The sequence below is a fragment of the Motacilla alba genome, chromosome 19 (assembly GCF_015832195.1).
Source record: "Motacilla alba alba isolate MOTALB_02 chromosome 19, Motacilla_alba_V1.0_pri, whole genome shotgun sequence".
NCBI lineage: Eukaryota > Metazoa > Chordata > Aves > Passeriformes > Motacillidae > Motacilla > Motacilla alba.
Genome location: NC_052034.1, coordinates 63,254 through 86,372, shown reverse-complemented (window position 1 = coordinate 86,372; position 23,119 = coordinate 63,254). Strand labels below are relative to the sequence as shown.

At 38.9% G+C, this 23,119-nt stretch overlaps 1 protein-coding gene across 5 annotated transcripts in view; it reads left to right on the top strand.

The window, feature by feature from the left end:
• PITPNM3 (PITPNM family member 3) overlaps positions 1-23,119 on the top strand; it is a 36,763-nt gene that overhangs the window by 7,636 nt on the left and 6,008 nt on the right. For 3 of the 5 annotated variants that reach the window (XM_038158095.1, XM_038158094.1, XM_038158096.1), the window contains 17 exons: positions 727-822; positions 5,339-5,446; positions 6,648-6,724; positions 8,687-8,922; positions 9,963-10,152; positions 10,322-10,441; positions 11,000-11,181; positions 12,494-12,663; positions 14,165-14,335; positions 15,407-15,601; positions 16,369-16,517; positions 18,127-18,243; positions 18,775-18,891; positions 20,072-20,220; positions 21,229-21,378; positions 22,208-22,391; positions 22,772-22,900. In XM_038158095.1, the coding sequence (XP_038014023.1) occupies positions 762-822; positions 5,339-5,446; positions 6,648-6,724; positions 8,687-8,922; positions 9,963-10,152; positions 10,322-10,441; positions 11,000-11,181; positions 12,494-12,663; positions 14,165-14,335; positions 15,407-15,601; positions 16,369-16,517; positions 18,127-18,243; positions 18,775-18,891; positions 20,072-20,220; positions 21,229-21,378; positions 22,208-22,391; positions 22,772-22,900 (2,505 nt within the window). In that variant the 5' untranslated portion in view covers positions 727-761. Of the gene's footprint in view, positions 1-726; positions 823-1,296; positions 1,408-5,338; positions 5,447-6,647; positions 6,725-8,686; positions 8,923-9,962; positions 10,153-10,321; positions 10,442-10,999; positions 11,182-12,493; positions 12,664-14,164; positions 14,336-15,406; positions 15,602-16,368; positions 16,518-18,126; positions 18,244-18,774; positions 18,892-20,071; positions 20,221-21,228; positions 21,379-22,207; positions 22,392-22,771; positions 22,901-23,119 lie in introns of all 5 variants that reach the window. The other 2 variants (XM_038158097.1, XM_038158098.1) reach the window with 2 other exon arrangements.

The following is a 23,119-nucleotide window of genomic DNA, read 5'->3' as shown; positions in this document are numbered from 1 at the left end:
AAGGAATATATTCCACTGCTTCTTTCTAGTGTCAGGTTGCTTAGATGTAAGAAGTATTCAGATATTTAGACAAGTCTGGTTTACTAACTACAAATTAGTTTGAGTACGATAATCCGTTAGGACCATCTAAGCTGTCATGACTTTTACTGTAGCTATTCTAACGTGGTTTTCCCTTCCTGTCTTCAAATGGCAAGCTTCAAGTGAAAGCCCCAGGCCCCAGCGCAGCAGAGCTCTCTGATGAAACCAGTTCAGTGAGTGAGAATTAAGTAGCTTGTCTGCAAATCTGTGAGCCAAATAAGATGGCACTTATTTTAGGAATTAAATTGAATTTAAGTGGGAGCTGCTGTCGTGTCCTGGGGAAATGCTGCTTTGTGTCTTAGAAACAATGTGCAATTTGAGTGTTGGAATGGAAAAGTCAGATGAGTTCAACAGGAAAGAGTTTATCTTTTCAACAGGAAAGAGTTTATCTTTTGAGGTCACTGCATTACCTCAATGCAGGTTTATCTTTAACACAAACTTGTTTTAATCACTTTGGTTAAGTGGAAGTATTTTTTTTGCCATCCTGAGAGCTCTGGCTGGCTGACAGTTGAGATTAAAATGTGCATGATGACCAACCTCCTGAGATACCTACGCAAACAACTGGTCATTAATGTGTTGGGTCGGGGTCTTTTCTGGAGCAGAGGTGAGCATTCCCTTGTGTTAATGTGAGTCTCCTTGTATTTCCAGCTGGCCCGTGCCGATTTGGTGGCGCTCAGCGGCACATGCAGAGTGTTCTCAGAGACTCTGTGGAGAGCTCCGATGATGAATTCTTTGATGCGCGGGGTGAGTACACATTTTTGTCCTCCCCTCCCCATCTTTTTCCCCCAATTTTGCAACAACTAACTGAACTCCTTCATGGGTAAACTGACAGCATTGTCCTCATCAGACAAAACCTCCATCAGTTCTTCTATCCAGGATTTGTGAATGGACCTAAATTTACAGGAGTTTGGTGAGGTGCTGGGGTGGATGAGTAAGCTGCCCTGAGCTGAGTCTGGCATCAGAAGCAGCAAGACGCCACCAGTGCAGACCTCATGGGGTCTGACCCTGGTCCTTCCCAGCTCAGACAGTGTATGAGGTTACAATGGGAGTGTTCTTGTTCACAGTTCCTGATGAAGGCCATCAGTGTCCATGTTACTGATGGCCAACTTTAAAGACCAATGTCTTAGGTTTTCCACTCTATCAAAACTTTCTCTGGAGGGACTGGGGTCGCTGCTTGTTCAAGGAGCAGTATTTGAATGCTTGTGGATTTCATCACAGGGTATTCTGACTTGGAAGGGACCCACAAGGATCATTGAGTCCGGCTCCTAAGTGAATAGCCCATATGGGGATCAAGCCTGTGACTATAGCACTGTGCTCTAACCAGCTGAGGTAACTGCAGTACTCCCTACATCATCTGGGAGGCCCTGAATCTTGACGTGGTTGGTAGCATGCCAAGTTTTGTTCTGAAGTGGGAGAAGAATCTGTAGGTTGTGTGCATACACAAACTCCCACCTCCAGTGGGAAGCTGGGGCTCTGGTTTTGGTTCTGTTTGCAGGGACCAAAATTTATGCTTTTCTGGCACATTTAACTTGCTTTTTCTGAAAGAGCTTTCCTTAAATACTTAAGTTTTCATGTCAGAAGTAGTCTATGTAGTCTGAAGTGCTTGTAATGACAATCGCTATAATTTTTATAATGGTTACTTGAAATAAAAAAGTCACTGCTATGTAAAGATAATGAACAACATCTGTTGCTGTGTTGTTAATCCCCTAATAACAGACTTTTAGTAAGAGATAATAATACGTGATAAATTGCTTCTGTGGATCAAAATTAAATGTGCATGGGAGACATCTAAGCATGAAGAGAGTGAGAGATGGTGATCTTTTCCCACTGGGTATTCAATGAGAATAGGATACCCAAATTGTTTAAGCTGCATTTAAATCTTAAGCTTTAGTGAATGGAAGAGTTGGAAATAGAAAATAAATATACCCTATGCTGATCTTCCTCCACACTGCCTTTGTGCTTTGCAATGTTCTACCATGTGCTTAAAATAGCTGTCTTGATGATTTCAGCAATGTTTCCAAATTCCTTGTGAAGCTGTAGTTGTAACTTTGAGCACCAAATCATACTTCAGTTTTTTTCTCCATAAAGAGAACTGAAATGATGATGTTTCAGACATTCTAGATGGTATAGTTTTCACTCGTGCATGTTAAATTTCATATGGCTGGTGATTGCCCAGCTCTGTGGTCTATTCATACCTCTCTGCAATGCCTCACTGCCCTTGAGACAGTCCATAGGTCCTCCTAATTTAGTATCATCTCTGCTTTCTCCTGACCAGCCTTTCAGAAATAAAGTGTTTAAATGTCAGGAAAGAAATGTACACAGAACCATAAATACTAGCAAAAGAGGCAGAAAGCGTTTCTTCACTCAGAAGTCTCTTGGTGATAAGGGAGCTTGTGTCTTTGGTAGAGGGAAGCATATCTGTGGGCTGAAGTAATTGGCATTATCAGTAGATTAAATTTAGCACCAAAGAAACAAGAGGAGTTTGTTTGTGCTGGTGTGAGGGAGACCTGTCCGTGACAGAGACTGTGGCTTTCACCACCTAAAAATTAGGTAGCTTGATAACCTTTTTCTGTCTCCAGCAGAAAATTTTCTGCAGTGTTTCTTACCTATATTCCTCCCCCATTCTCTGTAACTTATACAGAATGCTTTATCAATGTTTGATATTCTTGCAGCTGCAAAGTGCAGCTGGAGTTGAGTACTATGGGGTTTCTTCATGGGAGAATTTGGAAGCTATCCCACATCTACCCATGTGTAATTTGTGCTTCATAGACAGGCTGAAGTAGGAAACGGTGGGCACAGCAGTCTGCACATTAAAACGTAACATTAGTGAGCTGCTTTTGTATTCTGAAAAACAGCTGGGGTCAAATCTCAGTTTCTCAAACAAAGAAGTTTCTGGCTGGCAGCCTTGTAAACAGAGAATCAAGCACCTGTGTTTGAGATGAAGCAGCTGTACATGTTTTGACTGTTGATTCATCTGTCATGGCTAACTACTTAATTCAGTGAAATCCATATGGAAAGGAAGAAGTAATATTTTACTGTTTTATATTGCCTGGCTTTCCTTTGTTTCTTGCTTCCTATGTGACATGCTATAAGTTAGGCAGGAATTTTACAGTGTCAACATGTAAAATTATATTTGATGCAGGAAACTACCTTATAATTTAACTGCGACATACCTCTGATCACAGAAGATGAAAATTACAGCTGAATACATCATCACAAAATTGTCAGAATATGAAATTCCATGGTTGACTAACATTTTTTCTCAGATTTGAAAAGCTGCTCAGAGAAGCCTGCACATTCCCATTTGGCTTTTTATCAGACTTCAACAACAGACAGGCAAACACCCCCATACCGGTCTCCCCACACGGCTGCCCCACAGCCTTTAAGCTGAAAAAAAAAAATCTTCCATAACACAGCCTTGGAGGCACATGTCTCTCATTTGTTTTCAGTTCTTTTCCCTGGTCTTCGTGCCTGCTGCACACACCTGCCAGTATTAAGGGCCATCGGCTGTGCTGCTGCTGCTTGGTCTTCCAATGCCAATGCTGGACTTTGCTCAAGAAGAATAAAGCAGGAAAACAAAATCTACAGTAGAGAACCATTATCTCTCATCTTTATCTGTGGATAAAATGTTATACTTGTCAGCCAGACACTCACCACTGTTAGGCCCTAAGGAGGTCTTGAGAGCTGTGTTTGTTCTGCACTGCTGCTAACTTGAACACTTTTCCATCTGTATTTGTGCAGTTGTGCTGAGGGGCTGGCGTGAGGCTCAGGGAGGAAAGACACTTCTTGTTACTTCAAAAAGTTGGCAGGAGGAACAGCAGCAGTATGGACTAAGGACAAAATATCACTGAAAATACCCATCATACTCAGATGGATTTTTAAACCACTTGTTGCAGTGGGGGGGTAAGGGGAGAGACCAAAACCACCATGCCTCCTTCCCTTCCTCCTTAGAGAACTTCAAGTAAATCAGCCTCTAAGAGAAAGTGACAAAAACCTGAGCAAAATGCTGTGCTAAGAGGTTGATTCTCTCTGCCTCAGGGAGCAGCTGAGATTGTATCAACTCTCAGGGGGCTTTGCTGGATCCTGCTTATCTGATAAATCTAATAAATGACCTTTATCATTGTTTGTTTATAAAAGGTACAACTTAGGAAGAGATAAGATATGGTGGTGGCTGTGAAGTGATTTATACAGTCCTTTATACCTACCCATTTTTCTCCTTCTCCAGTACCAAGATCTCTCTAAATGAGACAGGTACATATGACAGAACATGAAAGAAAATAAATTTTTAAATCATTGAGAGGCCTCCTGCAAGGTAGGTATTTGAAAATTATTATTTTAGCCAGAAATGTCCTTGCTAAATTATTCTGGTTTTACTCCCATATTAGAGCCATTTTCTCTACAAAAGGCAGTAAGAGAGGACAGAATTTCACCCATTGTCTGAATCTGCCTTAACAAGTAAAGATCTGTTATTACTTATTTGACTTACCTTTTTTCTGTGTGCTTGCCCTAGGTACAAAGACCATTCTGGGTTGTATCCAGCCAGGCTGAAGTGCTTTGAGTAAATTTATTCAGAAAGGATTAATGCACCCTTCTTGCCAAATAGCTGTTAAATTGAGGGAAAATATTTTCCTACAGCTTCTAGGCCTGTTTGGTTTTGGGTTTGTTTTTTACGAAAGAGTTAATATCTATCTACAGGTTGTGTTTTGTGCTTTCAGTTTTTCCTACCCCGCTTCCTGGATGGGATCTCAATAGAAGAGATGGTTCTCTGTCCTGTGGGTTTGGTTCCATTCCGTTATGTCCCTAGATGAAAATGTAAAGCTTTACATTGCACAGGTGTCTTTGATAAAAGGGGAAAACTCTCGAACTGGTCTGTGTGCCCATGCTTCCCTCTGCTCTGCCTTTTGAATGCTCTTCAAGTAAAAAAAGTTTAAAAAAAACCTCCAAAACCAACCAACCACTCTAACACTCAAAGTGATTATTATAATAGACTTTGTTTTGCAGTGGCTGCTCAAGAGAGAAAAGATTCAGACAGTCTTCCCTTTTCCATGTTTTTCCTGCACATAATCCATGAAGCATATAGGATTGCTGTAAAGCATATGAGTAGGCAAGAATCTTTCCTGGATAGTCCTGCATAACCTGTTATATGTTCCCATTAGGGGGGTCTAATGAGTGTTTATTTCTCTCTTGATTACTAGTTCTCACCCTGTCTTTTTTCTCTTCTTTGTCACAGCAATTTATTCTGTTCTTTTTCCTCTTACAGAAGAGATGGTGGAAGGAAAAAATGCTATTCTCATAGGCATGAGCCAGTGGAACTCAAATGACCTTGTTGAGCAGATAGAAACGATTGGGAAGCTTGAAGAAAACCAAGGTAATGTTTAGCTTGCATTATATAATGCTTAAGAGTTAACAAAAACATCTGACTACTGAACCAGTTCACAGTAAAATGTCAGTTCTTCATTCCTGCAGCTGTGTTCATAAGCACATTGTCACTAAGCGCTAACCCCTTCCCTTTTGGAAGTCATACTTTTCCCACCTAGCCCGGTCTTTTAACTGGAACTGTGGAACATTTTGAGTTGAGACCTGCAGCTAAATCCTGTCTGTGTGTTTCTTCTTCTTCTGTGCTCTGTAGTAGTCATTTATGAGATCTGGTGGTATGTGTATGTAAGACTCATTGAATGAAGAAACTGTGGAACTTAACACAGGAACTATCTCATGCTGTGATTTTGAGAGCAGGATTGGACTCAGTGATGCGTGCCATTATTTTCCTATAAACAGTGCAGTCTGCAAAACTGCATCTGCAGCATATTTACAGTATTCTTTCTCATTTGTTAATAGAAAGCATATGTCACAGCCTTCATGTGAACATATTTCTTATGACAGATTTGCCATTATGAAGGACTAGCAGTAGTGAAGCAGATGGCAAGAAACAGCATAATTTCTCATGAGAGCGTGATAATGGAAATAGCAGTTTTCTTTTGGGACTATCACCCCTTTATGCTTTTTAGCCAACACAGGTTCTCTTTTTTTCTTTCCCCTCTAAATCTCTCCCTAATTAGCATGGCAAAATATTAGGGATATTTGAAATGGTCTATGTAATAAAAAAAAAAAAGAAAAAAAAAAGAGGACCTTTCTTGATTCTTAGTATGGGTTCAAACTTTACCTCATGATCTCAGAAGTTTAGGAGTGGTCATAGGAATTGTCTTCTCCTAGATTCAGGGTACAAACTTATTTTTTTGGTCATGTATCAAACTGATGCCTTTCATGCCTGCTTTAGGGCATTGCATCACTGAGTGTTTTTCCTTTCACCTGGCTTTCTTCTTGTGGTGATCTTGAGATCTGATGTACTCCACCTGAAGAGGCAGGGCAACAAGTTACTTCAGGCAAAGATAGAGATGCAGAACTTGCTTAGTGTCTCTGAATCACTGGTGTATTGTTCTGTTTGTGTAAAGGATTTCCTGTGAACAAAACATTCTGTCTTGAAATCAGAAATGTGCCTTACCTCCACGGATGTCTGTGAAAGATGTAACAGACAAATATTTCTATGACTAATATGTCTCTTTTCCTTTCAGGTGAATTATATAGAACCTCTTTAAGAAAACAAAGGTTCCCTGCACAAGGCAGTATTGAAATACATGAGGACAATGAGGTGAGATTGTTTCCTAAAACAAGCTGTGTTGATTTTCAAGTAGACATGTGGAAATACTCTCATATTGTGTTATGTAACTGTAAACTCATCTGATGCCTTGGTGTGTTTTTCCCTTGTTTAGTAGGTGCACGTGCGCTCACTGAAAATCATCACCAGATTTTTAGACATTGCATGCTTACATGGAAATAGGACTCAGTTTTCTGAAGAGAAATTGTTATGTCTGCTTAGTACTTGACTGGAAATGCAGGTTTTGTGAAGCAGATTGAGCAGCAGTCATGAATTTGATAATAACAGAATTGCCTTTTTTTAGAAGCAGGAAAGAATCTCAACACGTGGTCCTTCCAGAAAACTGATTATGGTCCTCTGTCCACATATAGGAGAGGTGATGGAAATGTCCACTTTACCATTTTTGAAGAACTCAGTCCTACAGCCCCCTTAAAATGATGACAGTCATTGATTGACTGCAGTCAATTAGTCCTTGAGCACCTTGTCTAAGTCATGGCTGAGCTACTGCTGAGAGACAAATTAATTTTACTCCCTTTGAGTCTTCCTGTGAAAGATACCAGTTAAATTCAGCTGAGAGACTTTTCATACCAGTGACTTCAGCAATATTGACCCGCTTGATTTTTTTCTTTTTGAAGCTTTCAGTTCCACCAACTCCTCAGCAGTGGTGCTTATTTACAAGCAGACATTGTCCATGGAAGGACATTGAGCTTTTAAAGGGAATTAAATTTCTCTTCTGAAAACTGGAATGAAACGTTATGGAGAAGGAAATTGTAAATCAGAGCATGGAAAAGTGGAACCTGAAAAATGCTCACATGATTCTCCTGTATTTAAGCAGATAAAGTCAGGTCAGCAAAATGCCTTCAGAATGAATACTTCTACTGGATACTAAAATTCATGGGCTGAACAGGGATAGTGGAATAACCCACAATTCTCTCATTTTCAGCCATTTCTCTGTCACCATAATACAAGTGCTAGAGTTACCCATTTCCTTTCGTTCCAGAACTTAAGAATAGACTGTCCAGAACATTGCCTGATTCTGAGTAAACCACCCAATCTAGCATTTGATGATCCTTAGACAAAAAGCATTAGTGTTGTTTTTGCAGTGTGTTCATATTTGGTCAGGAACTAGAAATCTTCAGGAATCCTGTCATGCAAAGTGAACAAGAAAATAGCAGTCAAGATTTAACAACAAAAAATTGAACCTTTTAATGTATTACTGAGTGTACCAAGGGGTAGAGAGGAAAAAAAAAGTGAAAATGTGACATTCAAAATGCTTTTCTGGTTTCAAGTAGGAAACATCTTGGTTATTCTACAAAACATGCTGATTATTGTCTGTGTATGTGCCTATTCACATATTCACAAATTTGTTTGTGAGTTTTATGGATATCACCAATGATGAATTGTTTTTACTTTTTCAGTAAGTGTCTTTCCTTTTTATAAGAAGCTACCAGTCTCAAAAGTCTGAGATAACTGCATCATCCGGTTTTGCTGAATGTTTTTATTGGCAGAGGGATTTGTCTTTTTTGGACTTGTGATGATTTGAATGAGAGCCTTGCCAGTAAATTAAGCAATCACTAGGATACCTAGACAGATAATTGCTTATGCTGCCTGTGGAGTTTGGAATTTTTCTCCAGTCTCAGAGTATTTAAAGTAACTTCTGATGTACACAAAGCTGTCTTAATCTTTGTTGATCTGAAACCTACATCTGTGCTGCACAGGGTTTCTGTCAGAGCATAGTGGGCTCTACATGATTCAGACATACTTGAATTGAATGGAACACAGGACATGCGCACATGCACACACATGCCCCCACCCACTCCAGTGAAAGAAAATATCAAAAAATTATTACGGTGGGGGTGGCAGAAAAAAAAAAATCACTGCTAATGTTGACACCAAGTAAACTAACAAAGTCCGTAAAAATGCCTCCTCCTTTCCTATTTCGTGTTTTTCTCACAGGAGGGAGTTCAACACCAGAACTGCAAAACTCATGTGTTAATTTTGATCCTACATGGGGGGAACATATTAGACACTGGAAGTGGAGACCACAGCAGCAAACTGGCAGACATCAACACCTTCAGTTCTGTGTTTGAGAAAGTGACCCGAGCCCATTTCCCTGCCTCTTTGGGCCACATCTTAATGAGACTTGTTCCCTGCCCAGCAATTTGTTCAGCAGCTTTCTCTCTTGTTTCCAGGTAAGTTGATTTGCATTCTCAGGTGTTTGGTTATGCATTGTGGTTTTGAATGGTTTTCTGTGACCTATATATTTCATAATGAAGTTTTGTGATTCGTTCTTAATCTTCTGCTGACTGGAAGACTTGCAACAATCTTTCATCCTTTTCTGAGTGGATTAATTTGTTCCATTTCAGGCAACTTGCTTTTAAATACTGTGATAGTCCACCAAGTTCCCAAAAAAAAAGGAATAAAAAATACTGCTCAAGTTCTCTGTCTGGGGCTTTTGGATGGACTTTAGATGTGCTGCATTATCCAAAATACTTCTGACTTTTCTTTGATCTCTAAAGGACAGTCAACTTACTCTAAGAGAAGCTGGCACACACTCATTTGCCTTCCATCTTTAGCTCTCTGTGATTAGTTTTCCCACTCATCAGTAAAAATCAGGCAAGACATGATCAACAGACTTACTGAGAAACTTGCAGGGTGCACATCCACTAAAATAAAGCTGACATTCTATCAAATTTAAGGTTGCATTTTCAATTAAGTCATCTCCTTTTTGCCAGATGTTACTATGCAAACATTTACTGTGATTTCAGAATGTGTGCAGCTTTGTTTCATCTTTTTGAAAAGATTGGACACTGGGAAAAATGTCTTAATATGCTTTTGAACAATACACCTGTCACACTTGTGTTCTAGCAAACTATTCCATTGTGATGGTTGGATTCTGCTCTCTGGCATAGTGATTTAATATAGGGGGGGGGGGAAACGAAAGCTGAAATGTAATCATGTCATTGCCATTTAAAATTATGTCTGGTTGTATGTAGAACAATTGCACCAAGTGTGTTTAACTACAGAAATGCCTTCTAGTGTGATCCCATTCACCTGAAGCAGTATTGCTTTGGTTTTTTTAAGGAGTTGAATTCTCTGAGAAAATGATCCTTCCTGTGTTTGCTCATTGTGAACTGCAGTGGCCCAACCCATTTATGTTAGTAATTGCTCGTTCTCTAATGCTGTGTGCTGCCTCTTGCAGTTTTCCTGATGATAACATATCCTTTTCTAGCCTAAATCCGTACAGCTATGATGAGAGCTGTCTCAGCAGCAGTGAAGACCACATCCCACTGGCTGCCTTGCCTTTGCTGGCTGTTTCATCTCCTCAGTACCAGGATGCAGTTGCCATGGTGATCAGTAGAGCAAATCAAGTTTATAATGAGTTTCTCAAATCTACTGATGGGGCTGGTTTTAATGGACAGGTAGGACTATTTTCTCTTACATCAAAGTAAAAAGTAGCTGCAATATAAACCAAAGTGTAAAACAGTAACAAGAGGATGAAGTAAGACAGAAACTCCTCTGCAGTACTGTGATGCTTTTTGTCTCTTTTGGAAACACTTGCTACATCTCCCAAAAAAATATTTTTTTCAGGTGTGTCTTATAGGTGACTGCATTGGAGGAATTCTGGGCTTTGATGCCATCTGCTATAATTCTAATACAGCTTACGAGAGTCGGAACAGTAGCAGGAGAGGAAGCGCCAGCAGCATCCAGGTGAAGAGAAAAAAATACACATAGCTGAAACCCTACAGATGCATTCCTTGGAGGAAATCAGCTTCATAAAAACCAGAGGAAATTTAAGGATTTGGTAAATTACCATGATAGTACGGGATTCTACCCATGTATCAAAAATTTGCTGTTAAAAATTAAGTTGTCAGCTTCAGTTTTATGATACACAGAAATCAGTAGTGAAGGCTTTATCTGTTAGCCTTTTAAAGTAGTGTTCCTTCCCTTTCCCTTTCCCTTTCCCTTTCCCTTTCCCTTTCCCTTTTCTTTCCTTTCTTTTTCTCCCTTCCTTCTCTCTTTCGTGTGGAATTCCTTACACTACTGCCTGGGGGTCTAACATTAAGACATATTATGAATAATACAAGTGCTGCGTTTGCACAGAAGAGAGGATTGATTCTACCTGTGGTCTAGGAAAGATTTTATGGTAGTAATAGTACAGGTTTTGTTGGATTAAGTAGATCATATGTATAAATGCAGGCATTTCATATAAGCTCTTTTGTATTTTGTTATTTGCCTAAATCTTCTTGCTCTGTTAATTTTCTGAAGGATAATCCACTCTTAGCAGAGGACTCCAGTCTGGGTGACAGCAAACACCTGAGCAAAAGCAATATTGACATCTCGGGAATCATGGAGGATGAGAAGCAAAGGCCACCGCTGCCTCGGAAACAGAGTGATTCATCCACTTATGAGTGTGATACCATAACCCAGCATCATGCCTTCCTGTCTAGGTAACCAGTGCCCAATGACTGAGAAAATGAAATGGGCTTGCCATTGAAAGGAACCTGTTAGCACCAGAGCACAGAGGCATTGTTGTTGTTTGTGGTGTATTTCTGGAGCTTTGCTTAAAGTTCTTGTCTCTCCCTCAAAGAAAACTATGGATTTAGTGGGTCTAGTATGAACATACTCACATCTGGAGAGTTTTTTATTTGATCTTTATTCAGTTGTGAGGGTTTTGAACTTGCAAAAATGAATGCACAAAGTTCTATTTCTTCAGTACAGCCGACTCAAAACAAGATGGATGAATACTTGATAATTGTAAATTGTTGTTACCTATTTCTTTCTAACGATCCCTCTGACTTCACTTTCAGGACTTTTATTATTCTCTAGTGAGATAATTGCTTTAGGTGCTCACATTGGTCTATAAGCTATTCAGATCAGCTTTAAAACAACCACAAAAAAAAAAAAAAAGTCCTGCATAAATATTTGGCAGCATAAACATAAAATGAGGAGGGGACTGGGGGGAGAAGTTAACTTAGTTTTCCTTTATCCTAAAAAGCCTTTGAAATACATGGGATGGGAACATAAGCGTTCCCTTTGTCTCATTGTTCCTTCTGGTTCTAAGTTACTTGGTTTTTTACTTACCTGAGCTATTCAGGCTTTTGTTTCCTCTATCCATGGTCCTATTTCCTTTATTTAATTGTGAGTGATGCAGAGGAGGAAGACTTACCGTATGTTGAAGTTTCAGTTCTGCTCGAGTTGAGTAGAGTGCAGACTTACTACTGTGCTTTACATCAAGTCTGGCATTTTTCTTAGTAGCAGATTAAGGTAATTCTATAGTCTTGCTTTGATGGAATGTCCTTTGCTTTGTTTTCTTTGACTCTTCTGCATTTATTTTGAAACCATTGCATTTTCTGGATATCAGTGTGTTGTAGATTGTTTTTCTTCTGAGACAGAATGGTTGTTTTTCTCTTGTCTGCAGCTGAAAACATGAAGATTTGTTTGGTCAGTCACTTTTAGGTTCTTTTATAGGAGAAATACTGTGTTATATTTAAAACAGTAAACTTGAATATTCATGGTCCTTGCAAAACTTTACCAAGTATTGTGTAGAACAATTGCAGGAAAATCTTGCATGTTGAAGGCAGTAAATTTACTGAATAGCCGCACTGAAAATCATGGCTGCTATACTGCAATATCATTTTTCAATTTTAAGGCCTGGATCTAAATGCCATTGCTAGAACTTTCTAAGCATCCTGTTTTGGGAATGCTCTTTTTTTTCTGAATTCCCTGTATTATTTTTGATTCAATATTTTCTTTGTTCAGCATCCACTCAAGCGTGTTGAAAGATGGTGCAGACCTTCCTCCTGTGGATTCCAGTCTCTCAGAAGTAAATCTGGGCCGATTTGAATTTGAGGTGTCTGATTTCTTCCTTTTTGGATCACCACTTGGTTTGGTGCTGGCCATGAGGAGCACTGTTCTGCCTGGTCTGGATGGTAAGTTCTTCTTGTAAAATACAGGGTGCATACCGACCTTTGTAAACAAAGAGGCTCACACAAAAAGGAGGTAAATAAAGGAGCCTAGTTAAAGTCAGGGAATGAGGTAAGTTTCTTCCTTTAAGAGATGGGAGTATTAATGTAGGTAGGTACTGAGGTGATGAGGATTGCTCCAGGGATGTCACTGCTCACTTACAAAAGTGTGTCTAAGTTCTGCTGTTAATTATATACTCCATGTCATACATCATGAAGCTCACACTTGACCAAGCATGAGTCCTTGAAAACAATACCAAATATAACATCTCTGCTTGGTTCAGCATTACCTCTTGTTCACGTCTGGCTTTGCGGGTGGGTTTGGCCCTTGGGTGTGTTGCTTGTGAGCCATTCTTCCTCTCTAGTTACAGAGGTTAGTGATCAGACAGAGAGGATTTTTTCAATTCTATTTCTAAAGCATTTGGATTTTTAAAGTTTTTCAGTTAAAAGATTACTTTTCATTATTCAGCACATGCTTTGTCTCTTTGCATGGTATGAGCTTTGGATAGCACAGCATCTTTATAGGAAATGATGCATTCATTTATCAGGTGAGGGAGAAAATCTGTTGCAATAATGAGAAGAGTCAACAATTCAGAGCTCCAGGGTTTTTTTTTTCCTAGCCAGTTCTTTCCCCAGTCTCTGCTCTGCTACCCTTCAGGCACTTTGAAAGGAAAATTTCATGTTAATTACTAGTATTTTAAACTATTTTCTTCAAATTAGCTCTCACTTCTATCCTTCCTCGAGTATCCTGCAAAGGAGTATGCTTTGAAAGCAGCTCAACTGATGGGCATTTCAAACACATTCTGAGGTGAGCAGTGTCTACTTGAAGCATAATTAGTCTTTAGCGGTGCATATGATAAAAGAATCCCATTTTAAAGTGATAATTGTGACACAGTTGAGAGGAAAACAGACAAATTTAAATCTTATCATGCAGACAGTTGGAAATTAGTTGAGAAGAGTCAGGTGCCCTCTTTACTGAAATGAAAGGTAGAAAGCTACCTGAAAATGTGACAAGTAAAATTCAGATGTATTTACTTGTTTTGTTTGAATTAGTTTTTATAATATAAGGGAAGGTTCTGCTGTCCCCTAGGTATAAGTCCTCAGGATGACACAGGCCCATCAGACTGTTTTGCTGGTATATATTTGAAGTGCTGAGCATCACAGCTATAATGTTCAATAATGTATTTACAAGATTTTAAAATTCTTTTTCATTTCTTGCTTCCTTCTGTTTCTCTTCTGTTGCTCTTCACATTCCATATGTGTCTGCATTTCAGATTGTGATGTCTCTTTAAACTCCTGTGCAGTGAAATGTTCTTTACCTATGAAATAGGAAACAATTCAATTTGGCCAGCTGTGTGCTAATCTGGAGTTTACAGAAGACCATATTAACTGTGTTTCTGTACAGACTCCTTGAAAATTGTAAAGCAGCAATACTGGCCTCTTTTTCTCTGTCTCGTTCTTATCCAAGTGTGCCAGGTCCGACCAGCCTGCAGCCAAGTTTACAGCTTCTTTCACTCTGCTGACCCCTCTGCCTGCAGACTTGAACCATTGTTGGAGAAAAGATTCCATCTTCTTCCTCCATTCAGTGTCCCACGGTACCAGAGATACCCACTGGGGGATGGAAGATCTCACCAGCTAGGTATAGTGCCTGTTTTCATAGCTCTCATTGCCTGTTGTACTCTTAAGTGTTCTGTTCTTATACAGCTCAAGAGAATTTGAAATAGCAATGTGCCAGCATGCTAAAAAACTCTGGCACTGAGTAGCACAGACATACTTAGCAAGTGTGGAACCAAAGAAGATTACTAAGAAAAAATTTTTCTTATGCATGAGGTTTGTGACACTAGTTCTGTTAAAGAGGAGTTTGAAGGCGATACCACTCTTCTAGTTGAGTGTCACTTGGAAAAGTCCATGTCTTTGACTATCATTTTAAGCAATTTATTTTTACAATTAGTTGTCCTTTGCCTAGATCTTCACATGTTGTTTCTTTTGGACACTTGTGGTTGGTTTGTTGTAGATATCTACTAGGACAAATCTGACCACTGAGCAGTCTTAATTGCACTTCTCCTAGGTGGGTTACTAAGCAATAGTTATGTTGGTAATAAAGACTTGAATCCAGGAAAAAAAAACAAACAAAGAGAAATAGATTGAGTTCTGGGGAAGAAAGAGGAAGGGGTGGATGAGCAAGGTGCTAGTAGAAGGAATCGTGCTTTTTTGACTTAGTAGAAAATAATGTAAAATCATATAGGCATGAAGTATCTTTGATTTGTCATGTTATGCAAAAAAGGACATTTTGCTTATATCAGAAAGGGGACCAGAGAAGTATCATAGACTCCCAGGACTATGTAGTTCTTCTCAGAAAATTACTTTCAAATGAATAGGGTTGAGTGTGAAGTAAAATAGCATCCCAGCATCCCTAACCAGTTTGGAAGATCCTGGCCAAAAGCACCCAGCTGTCATTGCACGTTCATGGCAGTAGGGTGTGTGCTTTCTCCATACTGTCTTGCTGTGTCATGCTCTTCTCACTCTGAAGGAGGAAGTTTCATCCATGGGCATTAAATGAGATATTATTCAGGAAAACGCTCATTAGCCCTGCATTTAAAAATAAATGAATAAATAAAGAAATCAGATATACACAGAAACACTACTTTCAAAACCACAGTGTGCATCCTTTTTTTTTTTAAATTGTTATTTTCACTTTTGTAATCTGCAGGTGATGCTCTCCACAATCACAGTGGTCTCTTCCTTGAGAACAGCTCTTTGAACATACCTTTCTCTCAGGAGAGTCCTGGATCTCCAAATACGTCTGATCAACCACAAGGGAAAACAAGAAAGTTGAGCTTGGCCAGCACAAACAGTGAAAACTCCGGGTCAACTGAAAGCTTGCCATCAGCATGCCTCACCAACAGTGAGTGAAGCTTGGTGCCATGTTATATTGGATAAGGCAGCAGCCTTTCCCTTTGCATTGTTTCTGTGAAAAAGTTGATTATGAAAAGAAAAGATATCTGCTTGGAATTTGGGGAGAATGAGAATAGCCCAAGTTTCTGCAATTTTACGTAACAAAAGTTATCTTTCTTTTCTGTTTGTAATTAGATAGATAAAGTAATAGAAAAGAATACAGTTTTATATTATGGTGTTACTCATAAATAGCCACGTTCCAGTCATGAAGCAGTATAGGTAGATAAAATTTGTTACTCATAATTAGAAGTGCTATAAATCATTATATTGTCTTGCTACGGACTATAGTCATATGTGTGTGTGTGTGTGTGTATATATGTATGTAAGTATGTATGTATCTCTCTGTCTCTCTCTCACTCTCTTAATATTTGCTTCACTGTTCGGGAGACATTTGCAATTCTCACCCTATAACATGATCATAAAAGTAATAGTCTTTCACTGTACATTTTCCATGGACCAGAAAGGAGTAGGGATCATGCTGAGGTAATTTCTGCTTCCCAAAACTTGGACCCAGAAGAACTCTTTAGATGTTAGGCAGTTAAGTGATGATGCAGTCACTAAAAACTGTACTTTTATGAATGATAGATAGCTTTAACAGACTTAAAATGTCAAGATTAAGAAAGCAGAAGACCTAATTCCATTATATAGCTTAAAATGAAGACAGCAAGAAATTTATTGATATAGAAATGTTATGCTATTTTGTTTCCTTTTTTGTAGTTACTGCAAAGTGGTGGGGAACAAAACGAATAGATTATGCCTTGTATTGTCCAGATGTGCTGACAGCCTTTCCAACAGTGGCCCTGCCACATCTCTTTCATGCCAGCTATTGGGAATCAACAGATGTTGTGGCCTTCATCTTAAGACAGGTAACTGATCTTTTTTTTTTTCCTCTCTGCAACAGATAACCTTGTGATTGTTAATTGCATTTTCCAAGGGTCAGTATTTAAATCTTCTGGTCAGTTAGATGGCCGAGTGTGGATGCATCACATACAAGTGCATTTAGGAGTGACAGATCTGGATTTATTGGAGAGGTAAAGGGGACAGTGAGCCCACCATTAGCACTCCGGACTTTGTGACCAGTAATATTGCACCTTTATGCATATCTCACCCCTCCCGTGCCCCAGATCAGTCTAACCCTGTATTATATATTAATTTTGTCCTGTTTTTGAAGGAATAGACTATCTCCAGCCTTACATAATTATATATCTTCCTATTAAGTATCAAATTATCAGCATACATCTGATAGTAAACCATCCATAAGAAAGTCGAGTCTCTCCTTTACAGAACACTTTCCTAGCCTTGTAAGTGCATTACAGCTTTTAGAATTTAATAAGCCTTTCAAGCATTTAGAACATATCTCTAAAAGCAGTATGTAAGCTTACAGCTCTACATAGAGGACTAGTTAGTTCCAGTACAGTCTGGACCTTCTGCCCTTTTTGGGGGTTAAGAATAAGACTAGTGACTCCTGAATGCCCTCTGGCTGAATATATTGCCTGCACATTATCTCTAGTGAATAGAATTTATGCCAATTTGTTGAAAACCATGCTTACTTCTCAACACTACTGTAATTTGTTGCAAGCCAGCTGCTTTGCTGACTCTGACTGCAGCATGATTTTACTCGAAGGACTTCATATAAGACATCTTTTAAAAGGGTTCTAGACCACTCTCTTAGCAAGGGTGCCGAGATTGTAAAACTTCAGCAGAGAAAACTAGCTGTTCAACTTGAAAAATTTGCTTATCTGTTTCTCATTCAAAATAGCTATTGGTGATTGCAGGTACAACCCACAGATTTCAGTGAGACAGGGCTTCTGGTTTCAGTTGGAATGTGGCATAACCCACACCCGCATTCTGAATTCTGTGGGTTGTGTCCTGAAATCTGAGTTGGACATGAAAGTTTCTTGGTAAATGATATTTAGGTTGTTAGAATGTGTAGGACATAATAAGGTTCTGCAAGTTCAGTTGGACTTCAGTCGATCCTTGTGGGTCCCTACCTATCACCTACTGAAGTAGTAATACCCAAAAGGGATAAGAAACATTCTCTCTGAGTAGATGTGTAGAAAATCAATACAGATGAAGTCAGAAGTCTGATGTCTGCCACATAAAGGACATTAAAAAATGCTTCTGTGGTTTCATGCTGCTTTACTGACTTTGCAGACCATAATCAAGACAATGTGACCTGTCACTTGATACCATCCTAATGTTCTCACTGTTTTCTCTGGAGGAATGTGCAGGCTCTGCTGTGAATAAAAAAGCTGTTCAATAAGTATTTGAAATTAGGTGTTGGCCAACACAGTGAAAGCAGTTTCTTTGTCTGTGCAGTTTTTGTGAACATACGGCTTTAGCACTCTACTTCCATTGTGCTTTTGGCTCTGCAGTGTCACTCAACTGGGGCAGCAGTGTAATTTCTCTTTGTTTGCCAAGTACCAGGACTCCCCAGGCCACAAGCTATTTATTAAAATATTAATATAATTTCAGGTGATGAGGTATGAAAATGTAAATTTCAAGGAAAATGACAACTTGGATCCAGAAACACTAAGTCCATCCAATCCACGAGAAAAATGGCTACGCAAAAGGACACATGTCAAATTGAGGGTAAGTTTAACACTGAATATATATGGCAGCTATGGAACATGGGTTTGGCAGAAATTTAAATGGAGTTTGATCTCCCCAAGTAAGAGTTTACATAACTGAATATCACTAAAGAGCTGAAAACTGACAACTTAATCCAGAGGCAGGCAGATTAATGGTTAGGGAATATGAGCAATTTCATGCTTGTTTATCACTTCATGTTGGGAGAAAGTATATTTCTTTCTTTAAAGAACAGTCAGGCCTTAAGTTTTCAATATGCAAAGAGGTTTCTTTTATGCTACACAAATCCATAAGCCAAGCAAAAATATGCCCTACTTTCTTCAGGTGCTAAGTCAATTAATAATGTCAGTTAAAATGCATGTGCCCTGCACATAATGATGTGGCTCTGTGGCACCACTTGAAGTGAAAAAGAAAGGCTTTCCCTCAAATGTTCTCTCTTCTTTGGTCATCTTGAGTACTCTCTCTCGAAAGTCTATCTACGAACCTTGTGACAAAAATGAACAGTACCCTTCTCATCTTCTACTCATATTTCAGAATGTGACTGCTAATCACCGAGCTAACGATGTCATTGCAGCAGAAGATGGTCCTCAGGTACTAGTTGGGCGCTTTATGTATGGACCTCTGGACATGGTGGCTTTAACAGGTGAAAAGGTGAAGTCTGAGTAATCCATTTTCATAGTTTTACTTGAAACAGTTTTTGAATGTAGCACACATGTACAGTGTCAGAGAAAGCCTTACAGTGAGGGGAAATGTCACTAGTCCTCTACTACTTAAGCAGAAATATGCTATAAAGTGGGCTTTCCTGATGGCTGACCTGTTTCTGAGCTCTCATTTCTCTTACCTGATGATGGGTATCTCCCTTGGGTGAGTGTGCTGTGCAGTGGTTTCTGAACCTGCCATCCAGCTGTACCACCTACTGGAGACAGCTAACTTTTCGAGGAAGAAGGAAAAAGAATTTTATAGTAGTTGACAAAGCAGTAAAAGAAAACCATGTATCATCCTATCCAGGTAAAACAACTAGATAAAAGAATAGGCATTCTAGAAGCTCGGTGGCTGCTGTATCTTACACATAGGCAAGCAAAGATTAGTTTTAGAAATTAGTAGTAATGTGGTACAATTGAAATAGTCATTCCTAAAGCTACCTGCAGAAGCCAGGCTTACAGCTAATAAAGCCAAGCATCAAGTGAGCACATTTTTTCATATTCACTGAGATTGTAGGAGTTTCTGAGCAAATTAAGAGAGCAATGCTGCTGAGCTGAGGGCAAAACTGAAGCATGTAGGCTTCACTTGGCTTGTTTCAGGTCTAGCAAAGTATTTAATATCATTTATGTTAATTTTGATTAAATATTTCAGTTGAAGAAAACCATATTGATGAAATATTTTGATAATTTGAACTGTTTTGGTTGTAGGCAAGGTTACGATTTGAGAAAGATTTAGTCTCAATAACCAGATGCACGAGGTTTTTTTGTAGGTTTGGTGTGCGAAAAGATAATATAGCCATGCAAGATAAAATTGTCTTTTTCCTGGTTTAGGGCTCTTCCCAAATTTCTGACCTCTGTGTTTGACGCATGCAGTGCTAAGATCAGGGCTTTAAATTATGAAGACAATAAATAATGAAGACAATAAACTCTTGTATGTTAGAAAGCATTTGCTGATTGAGAGGACTCTCTTTGAAGTTCTTACTGATTAATGAAGTTCCTTCAAACTTCCTTGTAAGCTTTTACTACCAGACCTGTTTGGAGGTACTAATATTATCTAGGCTTGGCAGGCCTTGCACATAGGGGTGTTTTGTTGACTATCACACTAGATTACTGTTTCATTGGTTTTGCAGGTGGATATCTTCATAATGACTGAGCCATCTTCGGGTAGGTGGGTGTATTTTGACACAGAGATATCCAACAGCAGTGGACGAATATCCTACAATATACCTGAACAGAAGAGACTGAGAGTTGGTGTGTATCCCATCAAAATGGTGGTCAGGTAATAACTCCAAGCTGGAGCTAAAGCTGTGATGGGTTGTGGTGATCAGGAAGAAACTTCAAAACTGAGTAAAAACTTCATTTGAATCCCTGCTTGGGAGATTAAGTCAATGAGGAGAATTTAGCTGAAATAGAATGTGTTGTTATCCACCAGTTAATACAGCTTACAATCCTATGTAGTGCAGCTTGAGAAGGAGAAAATGTTTTACCTCAGTTTAATAAAAAAGGCAATCAATTAAAGAAAATAGTTACTGAAATGCAAATAAAATTATATTCAAAAATGAAGATTTGGAGTGCAGGAAGTTTCAAAGAGGAACAAAATAAATTGTCCTGTCTTTGTTCATTTTGCTGTGAGCACATATTATAGGAATCTTCATCACCAGACATGAACGTGGTCTTTAGATTACAGGTTTTAGGGAACATGAGGTGGTGGGATGGGAAGAGCTTTGGATTTCCTTGTCATTTATCCATTTTTTAACATCCAGTTCTCTTGGAGAAAATGCATCATAAAGGAATAATTTTCACATGTTCTTTCATGACAAGAATGATGTATGACTGCATTGGTTTTTGTTTGTTTGATTTTGTTTGTTTGCTGCTTTTGTTTTTTGTTTTTTACTTTTCTCAACTGGCATTCCCATTGCAAGGGGGGATATTTGCAAGAATAGAGGGTGGCTAATGTCCATATTATCAACTTAAAGCTTATGGAGAAAGTTTGAGTAGTAATTAGAGTATTTCAAGGTGGTTTGCCAGGTTTTTTTCTAATTCTTTTGGTTATTTGTACAGATGTGATTTCTTATTAAGACAGCTTCAAATTTCTCTTTGAAAAACTATTTCCTAAAAGTGTAAGTTTTGATTGTCCCACATAAGACTGAAATCAGAGGCTATATTAGACAGTGATTTTTAAAGCTGTAAGTCTAGAAAGATCTAATTTCAAATCTTAACTAGCACATGCACAAAATACATTCTGACATTTTGCTTTTTAAATTAATTTATTGCTTTGACTCTGCAGAGGGGACCAGAGCAGTGCAGCAAGTTACCTGACTGTACTACCCCGAGGAATGGAATGTGTTGTGTTCAGCATTGATGGTTCCTTTGCTGCAAGTGTTTCAATTATGGGAAGTGACCCCAAAGTCCGAGCGGGGGCCGTTGACGTTGTCAGGTAAATGAGGTTTGAACACTTCAAATCTCTGACTTTCTGCTTGAACACAGTAGGAAGGAAAGGGGTTGTTATACTAAACAGACAGCAGTTTTCTAAGGGCCAAGATTCTCTGCAGATACATTTCTGTATTTTCTTGCACAGCACATCTGCCTGAATTTCAGAGCAATATTAGAATGCTGTGGATTACATTGAAATTTGTAGTTTAAATTGCCTAAAGATAAAAAGTTGCTTCTTGGGAATATAATCTTGAAGTGTGTGAAGTGAGTTAATAAGGATGCCATGTGTATTTTGTGTTTCACTAATTTCAAATAAGGACATATTTGTAATTAAGAAGTATCAGTTGCCAGGATTGCAAGAACATTTTTTGGAGGAAAAATTAAAAGGCCTTTTAATTCATTCTTGCAGGTCTGTTAATGTTGTACTGGGTGGGAAAAGGCAATTCTAATTTTGGGACTTTCATGAGAATATAGAAATGTCAATTTTCAAGGGTTTCCATTCCTTATAGCTGAAATGGCAGGAAATCTCATTAAAGATTTCAAAAGTAGCAGTACCTGATGTGTTGCAAGGTTTATTCTAAGTATATTTTTGAATGGCTTTCATATTTTAGATAATTTTTTGTATGAGAATGTCTCTTCCTTTCCTCCATCTCCCCCGAGGTGTAGACATTATTATTTATTTTCTTAATTGGAGCAGAGACTTACGCATGCTGCTTTCCACTTGTTGAAGGGTATCATAGGACTTCTAGCTGGTCTAAGAAAAGATGCTGACCTGACTTGTGAGTATTGTTTCTCTTTCTGCACATATGTAATTTAACTACTTCTTCTGACAGGCATTGGCAGGACCTGGGATATCTGATTATCTATATCACCGGCCGTCCAGATATGCAGAAACAACGTGTAGTTTCATGGTTGTCTCAACACAATTTCCCACAAGGGATGATCTTCTTCTCAGATGGACTTGTTCATGACCCACTGCGACAAAAGACCATTTTTCTCCGGAATCTCATGCAAGAGGTACCAGAAACCTATTTATGGCCTTAAAACCTCTTTTCAGGGAATGCAATTCAGTAGAGATCTCCCTTCTTTCTGAACATCACAAAGTCTTTTTGCCATTCCTCACTTATTTTCTCCCTTTTTAAAGAGCAAGGAAAGCTGATAAAACATCTAAAGGGACCTCCAGTCATGACAAATCAGTAAATGAACTGCTTGTTCTTTCCTGAGCGCATAGCTGAGTTCTTGCTCACGTGCAGGCAGATCAGTGTAGCTTTCTGTGGTTTACAGATTGAAATTGTTAACAGGGAACTCATATGCTGCTTTACTGTAAATCAAGTGCCAGCCTTGTAGTTGCATGGTGTTCAATAGTGCGTTCACTTTGGAAGTAATGTTTGTTTCAGTGCCACATCAAAATCTGTGCCGCATACGGTTCCATGAAGGATATTTCTGTGTACAGTGTCTTGGCTCTGTCGCCATCCCAGATCTACATAGTTGGACGATCCACAAAGAAATACCAGGCACAGTGCCAAGTAAGTAATTCTTGCTATTCAGTCAGGAAGTCCTAGGGAAGACAAGGCAATGCATGCAAGTAAATGCATGTGCAAACTCACAAATACACAAAGCAGCAACAGTATTTCAAAGAAAGGCAGTTGGGGTTACAAATGAGGCATTTTCTGGAAGGGTAAATAGTAAAGAGGAATCAAGTGTTTGCAGGTTGTATCTCCAAGTGCATGCATTGAATATTTCTG